The sequence below is a fragment of the Raphanus sativus genome, chromosome 9, assembly GCF_000801105.2.
Source record: "Raphanus sativus cultivar WK10039 chromosome 9, ASM80110v3, whole genome shotgun sequence".
In the NCBI taxonomy this organism is placed as follows: domain Eukaryota; kingdom Viridiplantae; phylum Streptophyta; class Magnoliopsida; order Brassicales; family Brassicaceae; genus Raphanus; species Raphanus sativus.
The window spans coordinates 5,555,338-5,578,339 of record NC_079519.1 but is presented as its reverse complement, the minus strand read 5'-3'; the positions used below and the strand labels follow the sequence as shown (position 1 = coordinate 5,578,339).

Here is a 23,002-nt window from a genome sequence, read left to right as displayed (position 1 = left end):
TCCTTGCTTGGACTCTCTAGTGAGAGAGCCAAAGCTGCAATTTCAGTTAACTGTAGGTAATGGTGTTGTTCAACTCTCTCTAGCACTTCTGTTTTTTTTTTTGTCTCTGAGAGCTTTTGGATTTTGACATTAGGAATATGATAGCCAAGATTTTGAAGAAGAAGCGGTTTCACAAAGAAGCAGTCAGGGTTGAGTTGCTTTCTTCTAGTGAACGTTTAGTCTCGAGCAGCTCTGTCTGGAGATTGTATGAAGTGGGATCCCCTCTCGAGCGGCGAAGGTGACATGCTCTTGGAAGATCTCGCTAAGGCTTTTGAAGCCACCACACGTGCCGTGGCGCACAAACCGTCCAAGGCGTTTGATTTCACCTCTGATCGTAATGGCTTGCCTTCGCATGGTTTTCAGGATCAGTAATATTCTAGGGGCGGAATCTTTGACTCAGCCACCTGCGCCTAAGATGATTGACGCACCGGTGCAGTGTATGGCTGATTCAGCTTCATGTGATGATAAATTAAGGATGACGACAAAGTGGAACCTGCAACGAACGTCCCCCTGTCCAGCGAGGGACATGGGCTTTTGGTGCAGGATGAAGCAGCTGCATCGGTTACACTGATAAGATGTACAGTCTCAGATCATGCAGCTTCTGATGTTAACATGCAGACCGAGTTGGATTCTGAAGATAAACAATGTCGCCACCAGAAAGCGGTCACGGATCCAACAAAGTCCTGTGAAAATTTAAACATGGAAACTAGTGGTGGTGCTGATGATGAAGTCCCAGTGGACGGAGTCAGAGCTGTTTCTGGTCATGCTATTATTGAGCAACTTACATCCATTGATGGTGATGAGATGAAAATCGATGGCTCTTTGGAAGCAAATCACGACGAGTACATGGAGGTGACAGTGGAAGAAGACCAGAAGCATGAAACAGGTGACAATAATATTATTCTTCCTAACTTATCCTCCTCTGAGACTACCGAATTGCTAAGTGAACAGAGTAACTCTCTCAGTCCAGAGGCGGTTGGACAAGAGCATGACCAAGTATCAAGGTTAGAGTCCAGTGAGGACAACAGGGAAACCGAAACTGATCAGCAAGCCCATGTCAAGTCCTCTGAAATAAACAATGCCAGAAGCTCAGGTATTGGATCTAAGTTTCATCATTTGGAAACCTTACCCTATGGACTAAGCTTCAGTCTTATGTAAAATATGCAGGTAAGGTACGAGGGAAGAGGAGTTGGGTTAGATCGACACAACTACAACCTTTGAAGCCTTTTCTACTACAACGTTTCAAACGAATCAGTAAAAGAAAACATAGAAGGAGTTGATGATTCTTAAACGCTAGTGAAGTTTTGCTCATTGATTTAATTAAACCCACGCTACTCTCGTTGTATTGTTGAACTGATCATCAAAATGGGGAAGATAAAAATTATAATTTATTCTTCAAAGTTTAGGGTTGGTATCATCGTGTCCTCGTGTTCAAGAAAAAGACTGTTAATTAAAATACTAAAAAGAAATAAAAAAGTGAAAAACACATGTTAAAGAGTGGAGAGTTGGTAAATCTACCGCCGGCCGACAAAAGTCGGGGACATGGTTGCCTGAGGGCCTACACCTCTCGCTATAGCCTTTGTTAAAGAAGAGAAACTGCTCTCTAAAACTACTTTGTTTAAAACTAAAACATCTCAAGTTGTATTTCATTTGAAAAAAAAAACGAATACTTTCTTCTTATAAATAAGACAATTGATGTTATGTTTGATTACTTTAGTTTAGTTTATATGAGTGGAACCTTCTTTGGTTTCCTAAGGGTTTATAAGTTATTAATGTATGCTTGCTTTGGAGATTGCTAGTACTTGGTAGCACTAGCACGATGAGTAATCAACGTGAGAGTGATGAAATCATCCAGTAACATGACCATGTTCATTACATGATTTTCTATGCTAAAAGTCATCACCTTTGTACTTTCTGACTCTTTTTTGTAAATCAAGTTGGCAAATGAAAATTTGGACCATTAAGGAACATAATAAACTCTATGCATAAACTATTTTACGGGCCCATAAGTGTTAATGATATGGAATGAAGACAACTTCATTTTAGTAGGGAACAAATTGGATGTCTTTTCCTATTTAGCTATTTTTTATAGTCTATAACTCATACACGCAGATTACTAATTTTAAATATAATATACAATAGGACATAAATATTAATAGATATCAATAAATCCTAACTGTTTTTGTTATTCTGCAAAATAAGTTTGAAAATATTCTTAGTTTGGTGTATGAATACTACACAAATTATACAAGTTTATGATACAAATCAGACAAAATGCTAATTCAAATTTTTATGTTTATTTATTTTTCTGTTCAATTTTTTTATATTATTTATGTTTGCTATAAGTGATGTCTTAAAAGAAATACATCATTACTAGATATAACTTATCATAAGTTATTACACTACCATTTTCACGTATAAGTCTACAATCTTATAGCCGATGTTTTGCTCTAAATATGATATACTTATTTGTTTTGAATGAAAAATAAATATATGAATATATATAGGAATTATATATTTAATGATCTTTGGTAGATAAGTAATTGATACGCTGTTTTCCCTTAGACTATCGACCATTTCTCTCAACTGGAGAACTTAGGATCGAACTCCATACCATGCGAAGTGGTTCTGTTCCCTCACCCAAAAAAAAATTAGCCAGTGAAGATCGATCTTGTAGCTAAGATATATCCGAACAAATATACAAAATATGTTATTCTTATTTACAATGAAACCCAAAACCTACATGAGTTTAGAAACATGGTGCAGTCTTGTAAACCAACAAATTAAGTGCTATATAAACATATATAAGAAATGAAAAACATAAACATAACTAGCACAAGTTAATTAAGGAAGTGATTAGCAGAGAAAGATTCAAGAAAGACGCCCACGTGTCAACATCTCCAACCACAGCTTCAACTACATCAACTTGTTCTTGTTGTGACATCTCATCATTCCTTGCAAATCTTCCTCTTATTCTTGGCCTACTGTCCGCTAATGTCTTCCTGCATTCATACTAATGAAAAATAATATTTATTAATTTAAATCCTTCTCAAAATCAATGTGATATTTAGAGAACACTAGGTCTCTTATTTGTAGTAAATGGTTGTTTTGTCTAAAAAGTTTCGATGCACAGATAACAAGTGAAACGATATAACATATTAATGTTCATACAATTATAACTACGGCAGAAAACATCACGGTTTGCATATGTTAATGTAACATATAAAAGTTTGATTAGGAATGAAACTCGAACATGAACTACATGTATAATTTTTCTGTTCCTTGATGAAGTAACCCGGGATATGTTTTGGATACTTGGGGACCTTCTCATGACAAATATAGTTAATGGAGGTTGTCCAAGCAAATAATGGAAAAATAAACTTGTGGCAACCTTTGGAGCTTCATGTGTCTATCTCAAAAGATTCCCTAAGACCAAATTTGATGTGACATAACATTAATTCTCATTCATATACTCACATATGTCAAGTGAAATTCTATTTATGCTTAAAGATAAGGTTAAAATAAATAATCCAATGTTACTTTTTAAGTGATAGAGTGATTGATATGATATATTAAGCCATTTTTTATCTTTGTGGTCAACGAACCTTTAGTTTTGTATTAAACGTGAACACGTGTCTACGAAAATTATTTAGCCACGAATGCCGAATGGTTTGTATTTGAATTAAAGAATTCTTTTTTTTTGTTTTTCTTTTTTTTTGCTAAAATTTGATGCAATTTTTTTTTTTTCGAAAATTAAAATTCATTGTTAGTTGATTTAGAGAAAATTAGTAAATCTATGCTTATTATAAAATGAATGGGTTAGCATGAATAATTGTGCAGGTGCATGTCACTATTTTATACAAACGACATGTCATATCTTAAAAGAATCCATATATGTCTCACATATATAAATTAAAAGATAAATTGCCCGTTAAATAATTACATGCTACATCAATTTTTCTTTCTATAAGAGAAATGATATAATTGAAATTTTCTGTTAGAAGAACACACAAAAATTATAAATTACAAATGTAAAAATTAAGTTTAAAATTACCTTAATCCTCTTGTTGAAATTCCTAAGATTTCGTTTGCTACGATATTTTTCGATCCTCTCTTTCTTCTCCTCAGGACTGTACTTATAGGGTTTGCTCATTCCTTCGATTATTGCATTGCTCTCACTCCACACCGTGCTGCTTTCTCTTCTGCTACTCCTCTACATACATGCCAAAGCGTACATTTGTTTTTATACTATAACAAAGTTCATTGTAAACACTACTTTTCTCCATATGCAAACGCAGAAAAGATTTCGCGGATGAAACTGATGGGAATATAGGCTCCAACTGTTATTTCTGTATTTCGTTGTTATAAAATTCTAATCATCTTAACAAAAAAAACACGTAAACATAGAAATGGAAAAGATATATTTGAAAAAAAGACATGTTTGAAATATAAATACATGTCAATTCTCAACAAAAAAAAAAGAAAAAAAAATCAATACATGTGGATGAAAGTGTATATATTATATAGGTATTATTACTTACCGGCGGATCTCCGGCGCTAAGGGCCCGTCTCACTGGCCCATCATCATCGTGGGCCGACGTCGGTAAATTACCATAAAAGCCATTATGGCTACTCACACTCCTCTGCATAATAAGATTATCTCCGCCGCTCCCCATCGAGCTCGGCGAGTCGCAGCTGCTGCTTCCGCCCCCACTGTTTGTGCCAGAACCAAAGTAACCAAACCCTGAAACTGCCTCGGCCGCAAATAGTGAGTGGTGGCTTATCATAAGAGACGGCGGAGGCAGGAACATATGATGATGATCATTATCATGCGGCAGAGGAGGAGCCACTATGTCCTCGGAGTATATGAAACATGGACACGTATCGCCTGAGGCTATGGAGGGGTTTACGTGTCCACCCATTACTTGTTTTTTTTTTAACTTTCTTTTCTTGTGTTTGTGTATGTGCGATGAGTGAGTGAAAGTTGAACTGGTTTCGTTTCTATTTAAAACTGAGGAAGGAGAGGAGAGACAGAACTTGTCGGATTCAAATTGTAACCGATACCGGATTCCCGGTTCGGGCCGGATTATGTTAATATATTTACCTTTAAAAAAACTTGATGGTGACGTCATTAGTCGTCATCGTCCATCAACTGAGTTAACCGTTGACATCTTTTGACTGAGTGTATAATAACAAGGAATATGTAGTTATGAAAGAATTGGCTTCCGTTTTCACGTCATTAAGTCAATTTAGCTTACTTGAAGTAAAACAAGATAGTGTTTGGAATTTTTTTAAAGTTTGAAAGTTTTGAATAATATTTTAAAGGATTTTTAACACTAAAACCCCTCAACTAAGTTTGTTTTGGATAAAAACCTTCAAACTAAGTATTTAACGAAATAACCCTCAAACTAACTTTATTTAATGAATTAAACCTTCTTAGATCATAATTACCAATACTACTGATAAATATTTAGTTTATGGGTTTTACATTAAGTAAATATAGTTGGGGATTTTATCATTAAAATAAAAAAAATAAAAAAATCCAAAATATAATAACATTATCTAAAGATTAGTAATTTTAATTTTTTAAATTAGCATTTTTTTAATTTATAAAGATATGTGAGTCTGATTTTTTTTTAAATCAACACTATATATGTATAAATTAAAAATGTAAAAACCCAAAATAGAATTTTTTTTTAAAGATTTACATGTAATAAAATTATCTAAAAATTAAATATGTAAAAGACAAGAAAATATACCAAAAATCATATCTTATCTAGTAACTTTAATTTTCAAAATTAGCATTTTAAAAAATTTCTATAATATATGAGTCTGATTTTTGTTTTAAAAAAATCAACATTATATATGTATAACTTTAATTATACATTTTTTATTTATACATATATGATGTTGATTTAAAAAAAACAGACTCATATATTTACAGAAATTTTTAAAAATTCTAATTTTGAAAATTTAAGTTACTAGATAAGATATAATTTTTATTATATTTACTTGTCTTTTACATATTTAATTTTTAGATAATTCATGTAAATCTTTAGATAATGCTTTCTATTTTTGGGTTTTTACATTTTTAATTTATACATATATAGTGTTGATTTATCAGACTCATATATCTATATAAATAAAAAAATTCTAATTTTAAAAATTAAAATACTAATTTTTAGATAATGTTATTAAATTTTGGATTTTTATTTTATTTTAATGATAAAACCCCCAACTATGTTTACTTAATGTAAAAACCCCTAAAAAAATTTACCAGTAGTACTGGTAATTATGACCTGAGAAGATTTAATTCATTAAATAAAGTTAGTTTGGGGGTTATTTCGTTAAATACTTAGTTTAGGGGTCTTTACCCAAAACAAACTTAGTTGAGGAGTTTTCGTGTTAAAATGAATAGTATTTTATGTAGACAAAAAAATAGAATAGTATTTTAAATAGATTCTTCAAAGAAAATTGGATATATATATATATATATATATATATATATATATATATATATATATATATATGTGTGTGTGTGTGTGTGTGAAAAAAAAAGAAAATTGGATATATCAGTCTCTTCAATCTAATGACTTTAACTGAATTCGTTAATATTACATCAAAAAGTAAGGTTTCAAATTAGTTATTAACAATTACGTAGATTAGTTAAGAAAAACTTAAAAGAATGAAAGTAGCTGTCAATAGTTAATCTAACAGCACCCAAGAAAAAACCAAGGGGCCGTCAAATTAGTTATTCACAAAACAGATTGTAAACTTATATTTTTATACTTACATTATATTTCAAAATAATAAAGATAATTATATAAAACTTAGCAAAAGAGAACGGAAGGATATTTGGATGTAAGATTACAACTGGAAAGATAAATGAATGTAGTGTAAATTTAGCAAAAATACATGTTTTATCTCTTTGTACCTTTTTAATAGTCTCGTATGTTATTTAAATGCCACATAACAATTGCTTTAGCATTGGGGAAAAATTATAAATTAGATTATAAATTATTATTTCGAATTTCTGTTATTTAACATCTACTAAAATTATAACAATGTGAAATATAACTTATGCCAATAGTCAATTTTATTTTTTCAGGGATTTTTAAAAACATTCTCACATGTTAAAAAAAATAGATACAGCAAAACCAAAATTTCACCAATAAAAATGTTTATTATAGACATGTGGCCTTATGTCTCATTAATTGTCTCTACTGAGGAATTTAAAGCCCAAATCTCCCCGTTTATTCTTTTAATTTTATTTGTCAAACTAAAAATCATAAAATTAAATTGGAAATGTCAATATTTTTTATTTGATTTATAGAATTTGATAAAAATATTTCAAAAGTCGAAAAACTGTTTTTTTGATATTTTCACAAAAATCATCAAAATATGATTAAAAACGATTTTGAAACATTTTTTTCAAATTTAAAAAGTATAAAAGTTAAATATTTGTCCATGGGTTTACTAGTCCATTGGAGAGGTTAGGGTTTAGTTTTGATGAGAGGAGAAAATTTGATTTAGAGTTTTCATATTTAGATTATTTTGGTGAAGGATGTTAAATTAGTGAAAGGTAGGGGTGGGCATTTCGGTTTAGTTTCGGGTTCGGTTTAGGTTCGGTTTGGTTTGGGTAATTTGGGTTTTATAAAACTCAAACCAATTAAAACCAAAGTAGCTTTGGTTTGGGTTCGGTTTGGGTTTAATTCGGTTTGGTTTGGTTTGGTTTAGATTTAGTTCGGTTTACATTATTCTGGTCTAGTTTGGTTCGGTGTAGTTCGGGTTGGTTATAAAATATGAAGGCATCATTTTTATACTTTTATTAAAAAATAATCAACTCATAAACGATAGAGTGAAAATATAAAACTTATGCTACATGATTTTATATAAAATAGTATTATTTGAATCGTATCTATAATTTTCTTTAAAGATATGGAAATTATGAAAAAATGAAAAACAAAACTTTATCTAAAATTTACAATATGTTAATACATATATATATCATATATATTTTTACTATATATATATTGGATTATCGGTTTGGTTCGGTTTGGTTCGGTTTAAACCCAAACCAAACCAAACCGTTCGGGTTGAGTAAAACATGAACCAATTGGGTTACATAAAGAGCACGGTTTGGTTTGGTTCGGTTTAACTTCGGTTTGGTTGGTTCGGTTCGGTTCGGTTTGGGTTTTTTGCCCACCCCTAGTGAAAGGTATAAGTGATTTAATTTTTTTGTAGAAGGCGTTTGAACCGATGGCTCCTATGTCTCCGGGAAGCGATGTATGTCCGCAGGTTTTTAACCATCAACTGTTGCTATTCGCGGTTTTGTATAAATGCTTTGGTTAATGTATATCTTTTCAGTGAAAAAACCAAAAAATTCAGGCAACCTAAACTATTTCCCATAATTTGAAAACATATGTGCTGATTAAATTTGAAGTAGGGAGACTATAAATAATACCTCGTGCAACATTCTTAATGGCAAAAGAAAAATGTACAAAAACAAAATAAAATAAAAAAGAAAGACACGACTTAGCTTTATAGCTCGAAGTGTAGGAGAGACAAAAAGATGGTTAAAGGCATTATTTCACGCAAACCCATGTGAGCAGCATACAAATCTACTTTATCACCCAATTAATCATAAACTTAATCAACACTAATTACTCTAAAATCTTGAGTGATTTGGTCGTGTTCACATTGCCAGAACTAGAAGCGATGTCTATATATTCACCTTTTCTGCAACTTTTTATTACTATTACCTTTTACAGCTCTCGACTATAGTCTTTGATAGTTTTTAACAACTTTCCGTTTTTAGTTTCTAGTCAAATTCAATATAAGATTTTAGCATAAATAATATCATCAATCAAGGTAAAGTAAAAACCATTGTCCCAGAATAAGAGATATAATAGATCTAATATGCACCGTGCAACCGCGTGTTAACTTAGTGGTAAAGGAACCCTGGGTTCAATCCGCGTTGGCCACGAGAGTTTTCACATGGGTTTCTCTCGCCTTCCAAACCACTTCTCGTAACCAGAGACCCTTAAGTGGAGGCTTAAAAATCCTGTAATGGCATGGGTTTAGGCCCGGTGGACTAATCGATCACGCTTAGTGGTCGGATACTGGATTATTAAAAAAATAATATGCACCGTGCGTTGGATGATTTTTTTTAAATATATTATATTTAAACATTATAAACAATATACATTTTGTTATCAAAAATATTTTTTACATTTGATTAGAGATGAGTATTCGAGTATCATTTAGTTCGGTTAGATTCAGATCATTACGGATTTGATTCGCTTCAGATCTTTGTGAGTTTGGTTCAGGTTTAGGTTCGAATAACCTATTTAATTTTTTCTCAAAATTTAAATTTTATACACTTTAAATTTTTCAAAACCTAAAAATAAAAATAATATATACATATGAATTTTAATAATGTATGCCAAAATAATTAAACTTAACATAAAAAATAGTTTAACTTAAATATTTGGATAGAAAATCCATAGATATTTTAAGTACTTTAGGTATTTTAAGTATTATTTAGCTATTTTAAACATGTACTTATAGCTATTTGTATATATTTCCAAATATTTTAGACAACTTTAAAACATCTTATATATTTTGTACATTCTTTTAGATATTAAATTCAAAAATAATTAATATATTTAGGTATTTAAATCTGGTTCGGATATACATATCCAAATATTTCGGTTCGGATCAGATTCATGTTGCGGTTCTCTATATACCAAAATTTTGAACCCATTCAGATATCTAACCATTTGGTTAAGGTTCAGTACTATTTTTGGATCGTTTTTGGTTCGATTTCTTGGATTTGGATTTTTTTGTCCAATCCTATACGTTTAATGTAACAAAATTTTAAACGAAAATGATGATGGTTCATATTGATTTTGGATATACAAAATTTTTTTAACCAAAAAACATATTACTATGTACATGGTTCATTTAGTTAATCATTAAAAATGGTTATAGACCTATTTAAGTATAACAAGGGGATGAACTTAAAAAAATATTACCATTTCAGATTGTCAGTCAACACTTCCAAATATTCTATGTCGGTGTTGTGATGAATAGAAAGGGGATTAAGATTAGGAAAACAAATTTATTGTGCAATTTATGTTCTCGCTAAGTGATTTCAATAGCTTTTAAATAAATCTTCGTTGTTTTGATCTCTTATAAGATTTTCAAACAATATTAATTAATAAAGTCTTACATTTGCTAGAACAATGAATTGTTTCTCAATTAATATATAGGAGAATAGAGTCATCACATAAATCAAAACAATAACTCTTGTTTATTTAAATATTTTATGGCAAATAAATCAAAATGATCATTTAATTTAATTTATATGATATATAATTAAATTTCAATGATATTCACATAATATATAGTATACTTTAATATAAATATTTTATTATTGAAACTTTCCTGTACATATGGTTTTATTAACATTTGTATATTTGATTTAACAAAAAAAATTAAACCATTAATTCTAAGATTTTCGATGTGATATTTTTTGATAGCAAATTTCAAAATTAAAATATTAAAGTTTCAATACTTTTTCAATGCAAATTTCAAAAGTAACATATTTATGTATTTTTAAATGGTACATAGTTTAATTTAAACGATATTGACATATATATATATATATATATATATATCTTACTCAGAGTTTGCATGGATGCTCGAAGCCAAATTGTTTATATTTTGTCAAATTTAAGTCAGAGTTTGAAGAAAAAAAATAAGATCTGTAATTATTAGCGTATTCGGACTAAAGTATACAGTCTTAGTACCTACAACTTAACGAATATGTGTATATTAGTACTGTCTTCTAAAAGAGTTTCGATGTAAGATCCTCTAATCAGTAGCGGTTTTGGACAGAAGCCATGGAGGCATAAGTTTCCAGCTTTATGAAAATATATAAATTTTTTGACCAATATTTATAACATTTTTTTTGTAACTCATCAGTTGGTTAACATGCCCTCAATTTTTTTTGTGCTACCGGTCCATGTTGTTTTGAACTTTTTCAGGGCCGCGTCTGTTCCTAGTATCTCATTCTATCTACCGCTCATTGCATTGCAGACATTTTTCGAAGGCAACGTTTCTGACATTTCAAAACATAAAATAGAATAGTCAATCAGAGGTGCCCCACATAAAGAGGAGACATATAGATAATAATTCGCAATCGTTACGAGGACATTGGATCTCGATTCCTACAGTGAATGGATGTACTATGTGACTAATTAGAAACATATTTTTGTGTAGACATATAAGAGCAAAATGGCCACAAGTTGATGGGAAAGATCATGCAAAAGCAAAATCTACAAATCAATCGATGACAACGAAGACTTCTTTTCCATGTGGTGGTAATTTTTTGTTGCATATTGTACCAAAAACTATACGTTTCATGCTATGGTTGGTTCGTAACTAGTTTCAACTTCTAACGATCCAATAGAAATTGAAAGTTTAAAAAAATTATTTTTGTTTTGTATCCTTTTGCAGTTAAACTATACTTTAATACTACTACGTAAATAACATTGTAATTCATAGATTTTTGGTCTAAATGTTAAAATCAATACCAGTTTTTTTTTGTTCTTAATACAAACGGTTGCGGACAACTTATTACAAAGAAAAAGAAGGAAGTTATTATAACTATAGCGTATAGTTATTACTCATTAGTTATGTTGTACATATCAAACAGAAAAAAGTATGTTTCATGTCCTTTTGCTTTGGCCTACTGAGTGTATTTTTGGTCCAATGCAGTATTAGTCTAGTGGTGGTAACCACATGCAAGTCCACATAAATCCTGGTTTCGAATCTACAGTCCCGCATTACTTGAGTAATTACATTAAAAGGGGTCAGCGGGTCCGGGACTATAAAATGCTACAAAACATTAATGGCAATATGCAACATTATAGTCCATGCCTATAGAAAATAATAATAATAGCATAAATGTAGGCAATGAGTACCCAAAGAGTTTAAGATCAAAGCAAATGAAATGTGTAGGGTTGCTTCTTCTTGGTTGAGAGAAAAGTATGTTCGTGACAAATCAAAAGATAAGACGGTCTGATTTAGATGTTTTTAAGTGATCCCATCATTTTGTTTTGTTATTATCTGTAACTTTCAATTGTATATTAGGACTCGTGCATGTGTTTCTATGTAAGTGTCCAATTTTTTAAAAGAGAAAAGGTCAACACTCACAATAGTTTCTCCATGATTTTACATATCCTTCATTCAATTCTTTACTCAATCGTTTTCAGCTATCGATTCACATTAAGCTTTGAAACTTTTGATTTTTTTTTTCTTTCTGAAATAACTACTAATTTCTTTACTTTCTTAATGTTTTAATATTTAAATAATAGATTTATGAAAATCAATTTAATCAACGATACCGGTTAATTTAAGATCGATTTTACATGGGATAGGATGTGGCTAAAAAGGGGAAAGGGTTTCCATCAAGAAGCCAACAAACTTAATGTTAATGTGATCTTCCATAACAAAAAATTGATCGCTGACCTCGATGAAATCACACTTGGTAAAATATCAATACAATTTTTTGACGCTTCAATGTTGTAGTATGTATAATTGAGTGGATGTATATCTCGAACACGATATATTGGGCTAGATAGAGGAAGACCTTAAGGCCGAAATAAAGAACAGGATGAACAAGTAACTTTCCAAAACAGGTAAAATGGGTTAGGCTTTGAACGTAATGATACTTCTTTTGATTTGGAAAGTCAACGGGATGCAATTATGTTTTGGACCAACTTTGAAATAAAGAAGAATTTTTCTTGGGTTCACCTCTAGGGTGTTCACCAACCAATAGAAAATTGTTATTTTAAATCTAGTATCTTTTAATTAAGGAAACAAAAATAAGTTGCCAAATTATATTATGCTTTTAAAATAAATAAAAAAGATTAAATAAATAAAAATAACAATAGTTCTCAATAAAGATTATTTTAAAAAATATTTATTTATAAGATTTGAAGTTTAGTGTTTAAGATTTATAGTTTAAAATTTATCCAAATGTTTAGTGTTTTTCCAAGGGTTAGGGTTTACCCAAGGGTTTAGGGTTTACCCAAGAGTTTAGGGTTTAGGATTAGAGTTTAGGGTTTAGTGTTTTGTTGACAACATGTTTAGTGTTTTTCCAAGGGTTTATGGTTTACCCAAGGGTTTAGGGTTTAGGATTAGAGTTTAGGGTTTAGTATTAGTATTAGAGTTTAGGGTTTAGTGTTTTGTTGACAACATTAATTTTTTTAATTCGTTTTTATATACTATTTTTATTTATTTTTAAATTTTATTTTAAAAAATAATATATTTGACAAATTATTTGTTTCCTTAATTAAAAGATATTGAATCTAAAATGACAAGATCCTATTGGTTGGTGAACCTAAAGGTTCACCCTAGGGGGTGAACCCAAGAATAACTCAATAAAGAAACATGTTATTCCTTTCTTTTTGACTTATTCTTGGGTTCATCCCCTAGGGTGAACCTCTAGATCCACCAACCAATAGGATTGTATCATTTAAGATTCAATATCTTTTAGAAAAGGAAACAAAATATTATCGAATTATATTATACTTTCAAAATAAAAATTATACTAATCACAAAACAAGACTTTTTAATCTAAAAACTATATATTCAAAATATATTTAAAGTTTATACTAATCACAAAAAATGAGACTTTTTACTCTAAAAAAGAATTTATTTTCAAAAAAAAATAATTTAAGACTTTGGATAAATATTAAATTTTAAATCTTCAAAAATTTCAAAAAAATAATTTAAGATTTATTCAAAGTTTTCAGATTTACCCAAGGGTTTAGGATTTACCCAAGAGTTTAGGGTTTAGGATTAGAATTTAGGGTATAGTTTTTTGTTGATTGTGTTATAAATATTTTAAATAAAAAAAAAATCAAAGTTTTAGAATTTATCCAATGGTTTACTAAAATATTTAGAGTTTAACATTTAGAGTTTAGTGTTTTTTTGTGGTGTTAATTTTTTTTGGAAAAAACATATTTTTTTGCAATTAGTATTATTTTTATTAATTTTTATTTTTAAAACGTAATATAATTTTGCAATATTTTGTTTCCTTTTTTAAATATGTCAAATTTGAAATAACTAAATCCTATTGGTTGGTGAACTTATAAGTTCACCCTAGGGAGTGAACCCAAGAATAACTATTTCTTTTTTACTTTTTAGGTAAAACTAAAAAAGCTGTAGCCAGTTTTTTTCTTTCTCTTTTTACTATCTAATTAGTTTATTGACTACACTTTTCAGGTAAGAATTAACCAATATTAATAACCAGTGATCCTATGTCGAATCGAGTTTGAATATCGCATCGTCGTTCACTATAGTTGAAGTAATATTTCCACATAAGTCCATGACTAAATGATAAACTAATAACCAATATTACAAAATGATGATACATTTCAAATCTGGTTTCTTTTCTTTCTCATTAATATTCACTTCAATATTCCAAATAAACGATTTACCATTTACAAATTACAATGGATGAACCAAACTATATGAAAATAAATAATATAATCAACATGATCACATGCATAATTTTTTATTTTGGTAAAATATCACATGCATAAATTTATGGCAGACAATTCATTTTTCAACCTTTAAATTTTAAGACTAATCACGGTTAGACCAAATATATTTCTAAAATCTCATCTTCAGTTCATAATACAAAATCATCCTAACGCGTATTTGTATATTTTTCTAATGTTTGTATTTTATAGAACTTTCAAGTTAAAGGTATTCACCAATTAACTGAAAATCTATGTATTATATCCCGACGAATTTTCTTTTATTGAAAGCACTAGTTCGTGGCAAGTACATTCATAAGATCAATGTCAAATCTTGAAAATCAAAACCAAAATGAAAACTTGAGGGTGGAAAGAGGTGCGAAGTTGACTAAACATTGACAAAGAAAGATTGGTGTGGCAAAATGCACCTTCTCTAAGATAAGCCTTCCCCATCACTGTCCTATTCTTTCTCTTCCCTTTCCTCACCTTTTAGTCATTTTAATTCTTATCTTGTTTCATTTCTAAAACTGATTTGCCAAAGAGATGACAAATCGAGTAAAACTATCTCTTTTCATCCCGTTTATCTACGGAAATATATAAATTTTCTGATGAGGTCAAACTCATAAGCTAACAAACAAAAAGAAATTATGCAAAAAAAAAAAAAAAAAAAAAAAGAAAGAAATTATGCAGTAAACTTAGATACATAAACGTTTACGTCAAGAAAAACCAAAAGAGGTAATCAAACTTTTATGAGGAGAAAAGTATTGAATAGACCGAAGAATTTTAAAGAAATTGTTTAAAACACTTGAACGAACGTTGAAGAATATCAAGTCTCTTTTTCAAAAAAAAAAAAGAATATCAAGTCTACTTGATTCTGATTGATATAAACGTGGGACAAAGTCAACTAATATCTGACTTTACAGTGGTTGGTTAGATTTGTACTCTTTAAAATTTTTAATATACAAATATAGTGAAGTATACACTAACACACAGAAGTAAACACACACGTGTGTGTATAAATGTGTATAAACACACACGTAATACCGTTGCGTATTGATAGGTGAAAGCTCGAAATGCTTCTTTGCAACAACATTAATGACAAGGTAGTAAATGTTTGTAATTTCTTATAAATTAAGAAAAAACATTTTTTTTGTTACAACCAGTGTTCAAGAAAGCGCTAGGCGCTAAGCGGGCGGCTACCTAACGCCTAGCGCCTAGAACGACTAATCGGACGCCTAGATTATTAGTTAAGCGGTCTAGGCGTTTATAAATTATAGCAATATATTAAATATATGTAATATTTTATATTTAATAATAGTAAAACTATTATTTATATATGATAAAAATTATTTTCATAAGAATATATATTACAATATATTAATTATTATAATTTATGAATAATAAATTATATATTATTTATTATTATAATATTATAATTATCTAGGCGGTTTAAAGAGTAATCGCCACGGTCATGTAACGCCTAGCGCCTAAGCGCCGCCTAGGCGGCCGCCTAGACCGCTTTTAGAACACTGGTTACAACACTGAATTTGAATCTGAATGCCAACCAACAAAAAAGTTATATCTTTCTTAATATCTCGTTTCATATAATCATTATTGTAAAAATATTCAGGGTTTGAAACTTTAATAACTACTACTGAGTAATAGCGACTTGCTCGACCTTTAGATGCCATAATATATATATATATATATATATATATATATATATATATATATATATATTTATTTTGATCGAAATGTTAAAATTTATACCACTTTTTTGAGTTTACATTGTTGTGAAATACAACTTATTACAAAAAGAGAAAGAAAAAGAGAGAGAGGAGCAAAGAGAGAGCAATCTAGAGAGAGTAGCATTAACTATAAGGAGAAAGAAACCAGAAATACAGCTCAAGCAAAGAAGGAGAAGGAGCCGTAAAAGAAGGCCGAGATAGAGACAACAGACGATCCCGCATCGCACGATCCACCCTGTGGAAGATCGTCTCTTGAGTCGAAGATACTCCGGTGAAGATGCGACTGTTTCTCTCCCGCCAAAAGATGTAGATAATGACTTGGTTGAGCAGTTTGAGCACGACCACAACACGAGAAACATGAGCTCCGGACAGATGCTGGCACAGATGAAGGACGTCTGCGAGTGAGGAGGGCCTTGACGCCAAGTACCTGCCACAAAAACGAGTCCAAGTAGCAACCACAAAGGGACAGATAAAGAACAAATGTCTAATAAATTCATCAGATGAAGAGCAAAGAACACAACCTGATGGAACCGGAAGACCCCAGGATATAAGTCGATCCCTAGTAGGCAATCTACCAAGAAAAGCTGTCCAAGTAATGAAAGAGCATCGAGGAATTTCCTCCTAGAACCACACCACTGAATGCCATGGAACCTTGGTAGCAACAACTCTCAATCTTTCCCAAGTAACCCGAGATGAAAAAGATGGTCCAAAACCCTCGGAGCTGTTTCTCCACAAATAAACATCACCTCTGTAATCTGTTGTAGGAACCGGCGTTGTTGACAGAATAATCTGAAGAGTTTCCACAAATTCAGAGCGAGCCAGAGGGAGATTCCAATGGCCATTGTTCACAGCACGAGAAACAGTGGCACCAAGGGGAATCCTAAGAGATCGGGGACCCATGGAACCAAACAGAAGATGCAACGGACCCAGCTCAGTCCAAAAGTCGTACCAAAACAAGGCAGTGTTACCATATCCAACGCTGCATCGTAGGAAGGTATGTAGTTGATCCTTTAGTTGGAGCATACTTCTCACTGCACTTGAAAACCTTGGCGCATCATTAATCAGCCATATACTTCTACCATTGAACCGATTTTCTTTAATCCAAGGAACCCACAGTGAACCTGATCCATAGAAAAATAGCCACAACCGTTTCAATCTAAAGACCATCTGAAACTCCTCCAGCAACCTGATACCGAGACCACCCTCTTTTTTAGGGGTACAAATATGCTTCCATGAAACTCTTGCTCCAGCAGCAGAGGTTGTGCTATTCTTCCACAGAAAACCGGAACACAACGAGTCCACCTTAGCATAAAACCACTTCGGAAGCACAAACACAAAGCTCCAAAAATTAACCATGCCATAAATCACCGAGGAGATCATCAGTACCTTTCCCGCAAATGATAGGAACTTTACTGTCCAAGAATGCAATTTAGAAATTATACGGTCGATGAAAGGCTGTAGAGTGGCAGTGGAGATCTTCTTTGGGCTAAGCGGAAGCCCAAGATATCTTGTAGGGAAATTTCCACGCCTAAAACCAGATAAATCACTCAGAACCGTAGCTTGAGTTTCCGTGTATCCCCCATAAAAAATCTCAGACTTTGACTCATTTGTAACCAGGCCAGACCAGTCCTTAAATTGATCCATAACCCCCTTGATCCCTATAGTAGAAGCCCAAGACGCATCCGAGAATACCAGGAGGTCATCAGCGAATATAAGGTGGGTTAGTTTAGGGAAAACACACAAAGGGTGTAGTCTATAGGAACCATCAGCTTCGGTTTTGTCTAGCAGACGGGAGAGAACTTCCATAAGCATAATAAAGAGTTAAGGAGAAATAGAATCCCCATGTCTGAGCCCCTTCTTACCTTCAAAGAAACCCGCCAATTCTCCATTGATAGCGACTGAAAATCTCGGTGACGAGATGCATTCAGTGACCCAAGTGATGAACATAGGAGGGAAGTGCTGCACTTGTAGGACCTTGATTACAAAATCTCAGCATACAGTGTCAAAAGCTTTGCGAATGTCAATTTTAATCATAGCACTCTTGAGGCAAGATGATTTGTTGTAGTCCTTGATAAGCTCTGTTGCCAATAATACATTCTCACCGAGACTGCGGCCCTTCAAGAAAGCTGCCTGGTTGGGACTGACACATTCTGTCAAAATAGGCTTAAGCCGATTTTCTATGATTTTAGAGATGAGCTTGTAAACAACGTTGCAGCAGCTGATCGGCCTGTAATCTGTAAGAGAGCAAGCTTCTGGTTTCTTGGGAATAAGTGTAATCGCTGTAGTGTTCATATCCTTAAGTAATTTCCCATTTCTGAAAAATTCCCGGACTGCCAAAATAATATCCTCTCCAACTATATCCCATGAAGCTCTAATAAACTCAACTGAATACCCATCAGGCCCCGGGCTCTTATTCAGTGGCATTGCAAACAACGTAGCCTTTAACATTTCCATTAACCGGAAAATATACGATTTGATAATTCTGCTTCTATGGAAAGATAACTTTTCTCAAATTTGGTTTGGAAGAAGAATCGGCAGTGATGATGTTATGGGGAAGATAGTTTTATTCGATGATAATGGAGTCATACAAAGATCTATTCTATTTGCACCAACACTGATATAGACTAATTGGTATCAGATTGTTAATACCACATGATGAAGTTTACTAGTATGGAGAAACATCATGAATATGAAAATGTGTATTCGTTAGAGTAAGATGGTCTCGATCCGAACGAGAACGAATCGTGAATCTTATTTCTTTCTAGTATATGGGGCATTTAGATGTTTGCGTAAATTTTTTTGTTATGCAGTCTTGTATGACTTTGTAACTTCAATATAATTTAATAAAATTTAGTCGAAGCAAAAAAAGATAATTCCATATGATTGGCTATCCTATATCCTCTTGTTATTGTTGCAAACTATGAAAAACACCGATCTTTACACTCCAATTAAAGCATCTCGGTCCGAATCGTACAAAACGTACGGTTTCTAGTGTTACTTAAAACGTGAGTCGCTGTAAAACGTTCCAACGCAAATCGTTGGCTCTTGGCAGTCACACTCCAGATCTCACCGCCTTCTCTGCAACGGCATTGTCGCCTGCATGAGTTGTGGGATCTCTCTCGTACAACTTTTGACTAACGATACAAGTTTGGACAGCCGAGGGGGCGGGATAAAGATGGGAGTATCGTCACGTGTCAGCCGCTAATTGGAGATGTGGAGAATAGAGGCACGTGTGCCTAGAAAAGAGCATCAGAGTCATGATCAAGATTCGAAACCATTATGAGTGAGTGTCCAAGATTTTGATTTCAGTGAAAAAGTTTCGTTGACAAGTGTGTAAATGAATCTTTTGGTTTCTTAAACCTAGATGTTGTCAAAAAAAAAGGTTTCTTAAACCTAGTTATTTATTCACTACTAATTTTTGTTTTTTTTGAAAACCTGACCCTGAGATTTTAGTGATATAAGCAATTCATTAATGGTTATAAAAAACAAAAGAAAAAGCAATTCATTATTGATTTTATTTTAAAATTATATAATTTTAGAAACTTATGTTTATGTAATTTTCTGAAATTTTAGGGATCGGATCAAAAAACTGATCCAGATTATTTTGTTTTATTTCCTGGTCGTTATGGATTCAAAGATGATTTATAGCGGGATGTTCATTTAATTCACAACTAGAATTTGTTAGAGTCTGGTCTCACAGACATAAGTTTTTGGCCCAGTACAAGCTCAACTAAGGGCCCAAACAAATTGAGTTAGTCTAAGTATGCCTGAAACTTATTATTATCTGCTCCAGGTTCGATCCGAGATCCGCTCCAGATCCGATCAAAAATATAATATCTGGAATGCCTAAATCCGGATCAGTACAGTTAAATTTCGGATCCATCACAACTGAATCCAGATCCAGATATCTTGATTTAGTGTAAGTCTACTTAGTATATTTTTTGAAAATCTAATATGATTATTTCATTATTGTTATTTATTCTTTATTATTTTAACAATTTCAATATATGATTTATTAAAATTATTTATTTATTTTTTAGTCGTTATAGTATATGATTTCATATTTTAATCATAAAGAACTCAATTTAATTTTAAAATAATGATCTTTCAAACACTAATTAAAGTAGACTGGAAATAATGTCTACAGTGAAATAATTTTATTGTAAGTCCATCAAATCCTAAACCACAAAAATAAAATCCTAAATGTTTGCTTGATAACCAAAGGATTATCAGTTATTGTATCAAATATTCAAATATACAAAATATAAACCACTTAACATTAATATGCAAATTTGAGTCAATAAAACAAAAAAAAATCTCAATCTAAAATTTAACTCTAATGATCTAAACCATAAACATTGTCTAAGACAATATTACCAAATCAATATATATTCTTTTAAATTGTTCAATTATATAAAGTTTAAATTTATAAATTTCATATTAACTCTTATATCGATGATTAATTAATATTTTCACAAAAAATATTTTTATACATTTTTAAAATTAAATTATTAGATCAAATTGAGATGTAGACTACGGAATAAATCTACATATTAGACTTCTGAGAGATTTACATATTTGTAGACTTCTTTGGTTACATGTAGATTTACGAAGAACATAATTGAAAAATAATTTTTTCGCTTTTTGTTTAGTCATAAGGGTTAAAAAATACTTTTATCATTTTTAGGTTGGTTTTGGCATCAATATTTAGGTTATTTTTGGCAAATCCCCCATTGTTTATAGTCTTTTCTACAATAATATTATAAATTTAATTAATGTTTACCCCTTTAATTTAAAACACCTTATTTGATACTCCAACTCAAAATGGTACAGGGATGGTGATTAAAAATGCAATTTACTCTTACAACATGCTACTTTATAAACTATTTTTGCCATTTTTTTATTTATAGTTTTCTCGACCTTATAGCCAACTTTTGGTGATACTTTTGGCAAATCCACAAACATCTATCTTATTAAAGTAAAAGTACTTTAAGCTTTTGTTTGGTAAAATGGATAGTAGTCTTTGAAAAAAATAAATTTTATTTGGTAACAAAGATAGTAGAGAATTTTGTCTTTTCCTTATTTAAATGATAGATTTAAGTATTTAATGTCTTTTCCTAATTTAAATAATAGATTTTTTAATAGAATGAATCTTAACCAAAATAAATTTCCTAATAGATTTTTTGTTAACATTTAATAGTTTTCAATATTTATTAATAAAAATAATAAAATAAAAATCACACATCAAAATCAATTTATATATCATATAGATAAAATATAAAATATTTTATTTATAAATTGTTAGTATAACACTTTTATAATATAAGTCCAATTAGTTATAAATATTAGATTTTTATATGATACATTGTGATATAATAGACGATTAAAATCACATAATATAATTATTTAAAGTAATATATAAATTTTTTTTTAAAATGTTATACCAACAATTATGTAATACATATTAATTTACACACACACACATATATATATATATATATATATATATATATATATATATATATCATTAGAACAAAGAAAAAAATTGAAGTGAAAGCAAATATTTATACGGCCACGGGTAAAACTATAGAAATAAACAAAAATGGCGTAAGATTTTTTTTTAACAAATTTATTTTAATTTAAAATATGTTTATATATTTTATGTATTTATAAATTATTTTATTTGTTATTAAGAATGCTAAGATTTTGGAATTGGAAAAAATTATGACTCATCTCTATATTATTTTAATTAGGAATTTAAAATTTATATCAAAATATATTTTTTTAACTTTTAATTTTTATTATAACTACAAATGTTAATTTTCAATCTAAATTTATGTTTAAATATTATAAATATATCATTTATAAAGAAAAAACTAAAAACATAAAATAAATACCCGCCGGTTGAGCGGGTCAAGATCTAGTCATTATTATTTTTCAATCATAACACTGAACTTTTAATACGAACACAATAGTTGTTGATATACTTAAAACAAAATGAAAGTCGTTTAGCAGAAAAAAACAGCAATGAAAGTGGAGTAGAGTTGGTAATATGAGAAAGAAGTGTATGGGAGAGTCCACCTTATTAAGCAATTGGTAGTTTGATACGCATGGCTAAATCATGGAGATATATATATCCACAATGTGTATTTTTCGAATTACGTACATTCTATACGATTGTCCAAAGATTTATAAAATTATAAAAACGAACAATTATGCAAAAATTGTATTACTAAGGAATTTTTTCCTGCTTAGAACTGACTAATCTTAAGAAATTCTTGTTAAATTAGAGAGAGGGCTTCACCTCGAGCTAGTGATAAAGACATTAATTTGAACTAGTAATTATAGAATCCTATTTTATCCCAAAATAATACAATCCTAAGGAATGTGTTTTTTTTTTCTTTTCGAAATGTGTAAATATATTTTGTTTGGGTGTGTACTTTGCTTTTTTCTTTTATGTTTTGAAGATTGGCTAATCTATGGGGTTTAAGCTAAAGCATCTAAATTAATCATCATTAATCAACTCGAGTCAGATGTTAATTAAAACAAAGTTGATTATGCATATATTTATAAAAGAAGAATATATATACCAAACTTGTAAATATTCAAATAAAGTTTTGAAATCATAGATAGAATAATATTGATGACGAAATTAATATT

The 23,002-nt window shown here is 30.6% G+C and overlaps 1 protein-coding gene and 2 pseudogenes across 1 annotated transcript; 1 reads left to right on the top strand and 2 right to left on the bottom strand.

Moving 5' to 3' along the window:
• Window positions 1-1,456, top strand: LOC108824583 (protein GAMETOPHYTE DEFECTIVE 1; the record flags this gene model as incomplete). The annotated part of the gene is given in 7 exon segments (XM_056993815.1): window positions 1-56; window positions 134-207; window positions 210-227; window positions 230-396; window positions 398-509; window positions 512-1,132; window positions 1,207-1,456. Coding segments are annotated over 7 exon segments (1,161 nt in total), but the record flags the coding sequence as incomplete, so codon positions are not given.
• A 1,265-nt stretch (window positions 1,457-2,721) lies between these two features.
• LOC108826148 (two-component response regulator-like APRR9) lies at window positions 2,722-5,125 on the bottom strand (annotated as a pseudogene).
• An 11,340-nt stretch (window positions 5,126-16,465) lies between these two features.
• On the bottom strand, window positions 16,466-17,365 carry LOC130499995 (uncharacterized; annotated as a pseudogene).
• Window positions 17,366-23,002: the final 5,637 nt, after the last annotated feature.